The sequence below is a fragment of the Saccostrea echinata genome, unplaced genomic scaffold (assembly GCF_033153115.1).
Source record: "Saccostrea echinata isolate AGI-Se365-2 ecotype Australia unplaced genomic scaffold, CSIRO_AGI_Sech_v1 ptg000029l, whole genome shotgun sequence".
Lineage (NCBI taxonomy): Eukaryota > Metazoa > Mollusca > Bivalvia > Ostreida > Ostreidae > Saccostrea > Saccostrea echinata.
In genome coordinates this window covers 17,210,001-17,213,413 of record NW_026889778.1, presented here as the reverse complement: position 1 = coordinate 17,213,413, position 3,413 = coordinate 17,210,001, and the positions used below count along the sequence as shown (strand labels likewise).

General features: G+C 33.3%; 1 protein-coding gene across 1 annotated transcript in view; it reads left to right on the top strand.

The window, feature by feature from the left end:
* Positions 1 to 3,215: 3,215 nt before the first annotated feature.
* LOC133195030 (ficolin-1-like) overlaps positions 3,216 to 3,413 on the top strand; it is a 6,811-nt gene continuing 6,613 nt past the window's right edge. Inside the window, exon 1 of the mRNA XM_061330916.1 lies at positions 3,216 to 3,312. Within this exon, the coding sequence (XP_061186900.1) occupies positions 3,216 to 3,312 (97 nt within the window). The remainder of the gene's footprint in view (positions 3,313 to 3,413) is intronic.

Genomic DNA, 3,413 nt, shown 5'->3' with positions numbered 1-3,413 from the left:
ATGACGAAAATTAAGTTAATTCAAATTATACAGTATCCTTGTTAAATGCAAATACGACAGTAAAACAATAGTAATTATCAGAATGTATCATTAATAACTAGAATTATCAGTAACCATGGGAACAATCACTATTTATCAGCAACAACAGCACAATATCGATATCAGAAATTATTTTCCTCAATAAATTTCAGAGTTGAGCTGTCATCACCTTTGTTTTTGGTCAGTATTGACGGTAGTATTGAGGACATTTTGCAGATTCGATGTATAATGTAGTGTTTTTGTTTCAATATTGGTGATATTTCGGTTGCCAGCGTTGTAGAAAAGGGAAATGACGCGCGTTATCTCGTCATGAAAAATGTTCCACAATGATGACAACCGTCACTTCCCCCAATCCTACAATAACACTAAAGACATACTTCATTTTCGAGAAATAAGGACACCAATGCAGAAAATTAAATGAACAAAAGTTTAACAATAACATTTTTTCATGAACAAGTTTTATTTTAACTTTTAACCAGTGTAGATTTAAGACTTACTAAGTTGTGCTGGCAGTTGTATGCATGCACAAAATTGAAGAATAAGTACCAATTTAGGTAATGCAGGATAATTTATGTTGTCATATACGTAGTCTCTATTTAGCGCACTAAAAAATTTAAAGAAGTATATAATAAATACGTCATATGAGTATTTAATAAATCATATTGGCCTGCAAACATCCCTGCGACGTTTGGATTCATTTTTGTTCGATTTATAGGTAAAAATCTTTTTAAAATTTTCTCAAACACACCACATAAACATTAGTCCTATTGATATTCAATATTAGTTTGAGGTAATTTATTCATGATACACATAGAAGTAGATTCAATGAACATGGATAGAACAGCAGGCAAAAGTGACCTACATGTATATTTGTTCTTCCCATTAGAGATCAAGGTACAAATGTAACAATGATATATATTTGGAGTTAAACAATGAAATGTATTTTAAACTAATCTTTAAGGAGATCAAAGAGTACAAATTGAAAAAAAAAGAGCGGAAATGAACAATAAAATAAAAAAAATGAAAGGATTAATTGATTATTATTGTTTTACGCCGAGTCGGAGTCTCGTGTAAGTTCAAGTGTAAGCTTGTATTTAAATCTCTTTTCACTCAGTGTTGTCCGTCCTAATTCATTCATTATATAAATTTTGTTTCGAAGTATTGCGCCTTAGTTTGTTTGTTTGTAAGTTGTTTAACGTCCTCTCGAGAATTTTCCACTCATATGGAGACGCCACCACTTGCCGGTGGACAGCTGCAAATTTTGTCCTATACTCGGCACTTACATGTACTGCCATTGAGCAGTGAGGGGTCTTTTTTCGTGCCAGCGCCAACTGCGACACGTGACCTCGGTTTATACGGTCTCATCCGAAGGACCGGTCTCCACGTCCCACAGTTGGATTCGAACCCGCGACGTAAGGCTCAACTCCTTACTTCGCGACTCTAGAGCAGACGCTCTAACCACTGCGCCACGCGGGCGTCATTGCGCCTTAGTAATGATAAGCCAAGCCTCTTTTTGTACACTTTCTAATAGATTGCTCTGCTTCTGTGTGCAATTATCCCACACTACATAACCATATTCCAAAATAAGTCTAATAAAAGCGATATAAATACTAATAGGGGAATCCCCATTAAATTTCTATTTGAATGTGCGAAGAACATTTAAATTGTGGCATGCTTTGTAATATATTTTGGATTTATGTTCAGAACAACCGCCATTGGATTGCAATGTAAGTCCAAGGAGACAATGACTTCGCTTTTGTTTTATGTAGATTTTTTTGTATAATCAAATGAGATTTGTGAATGTGATTTATTTGACAGTGTATAATTAACATTTACAGTTTTATTAGGATTAAAAGCAAATGTCCATTGTCTGGACCATTGTTTAATATTTTCCAAGTCATTTGTAAAAGAGAGATTATGGAATAGTGTATCAGAGTCTACAATAACGAACAAAGAAGTGTCATTTGCAAATAACCTGATTTGATTTTCTAACTTTACAATTATGTTATTGGTATATACCAAGGAGAGAAATGGACCTGATACAGAGCCTTGTGGAACACCTGCATTTATACTTTCTCTGAGGAATATCCTTTTAATAAAACCTTTTGTTCACGATCAGTAAGATATTTTTCAATCCAGTCCAATATATCTCCTGCAAAACCATTTTGCTTAAGCTTACATAATAATCCCGTATACACGACCTTGTTGAATGCCTTTGATATATCACAGAAAACAAATGTTACATCTTTACCTTGGTTTAAACTGCTGATAATAGTATTGTAAATTTCTAGTAGTTGATTTAGAGTTTAATCACCAGTTTGGAGTCCAGAATGATATTTGGATAGAAGATTATGTTTTAGCATATAGTTGTAAAGATATTTGAATATAATTTTTCCATAATCTAGCAAAGAATATCTATTAAAGCAATTTTTCTGTAGTTTCCTGGCTCTTCAGGACTGCCTTTATTTTTATAAGCTGGTGTAATATTTGAGAGTTTCCATATACAAGGAAACTATTTATTGGTTAATGATGCATAAAACAATATTGCTAGGGGTTCAGTAATCGAAGGATTTATATTTTTAGTTTATGTGGAGAAAAATCATCAGGTCCTGGAGGTTCATCTGTAAATCTTATTCGGTACCAATTTTTATGCACCAGATGCGCATTTTGACAGATTATGTCTTTTTAGTGATGCTCATGCCGAAACGTTGGAAATTCGAAAAATTTACATAAAAAAAAAATCAAGGGCGATGGGGTAGATATTTTTAATTGATCTTCCGCATCGTGGGTGTGATGTGAATTGCGTTTATTGAATGTGAAGGACCTGTTCCTTGTGGGTTAAGATGGGGTTCTGCACTAATATCAATATGTGATATTTCTGCAAAGTGGAATAGATCTATCTAATATTATTCAATATTCAATATCTCCATAAAGTGAGCATTCAAGTTTGTTCAAGTCGTCAAGTAAAGGCAAGAGTATGAGGTGCAAATTTTAATGATACATGTAATATAGTAGAAAACTATTTTTTTTTTTAAATCTGATGAATTTCAGCAGAGTCAAGAGACAATGGAAAGCGATGTTGCCAATGTTTTTTTTAGGAAATAAAATTAAAAATTTCATATACAATAGCTTAAATTGATGATTTTAATTTGGTTCATTTGCCTTTTCCGGTTTAGATGATACAAAGGAGAGCTGACGGTTCCGTGAACTTCTACAGGGGGTGGACAGAATATAAAAACGGGTTTGGTGACTTGAGTTCCGAATTCTGGATCGGTGAGTTCAAATAATTTCCCTCTTCTGAAATAACATCATGGGATTTGGCATCTTAATTGGTTTAATTATATTCAAACGATAACATAACAATAAAATATGGA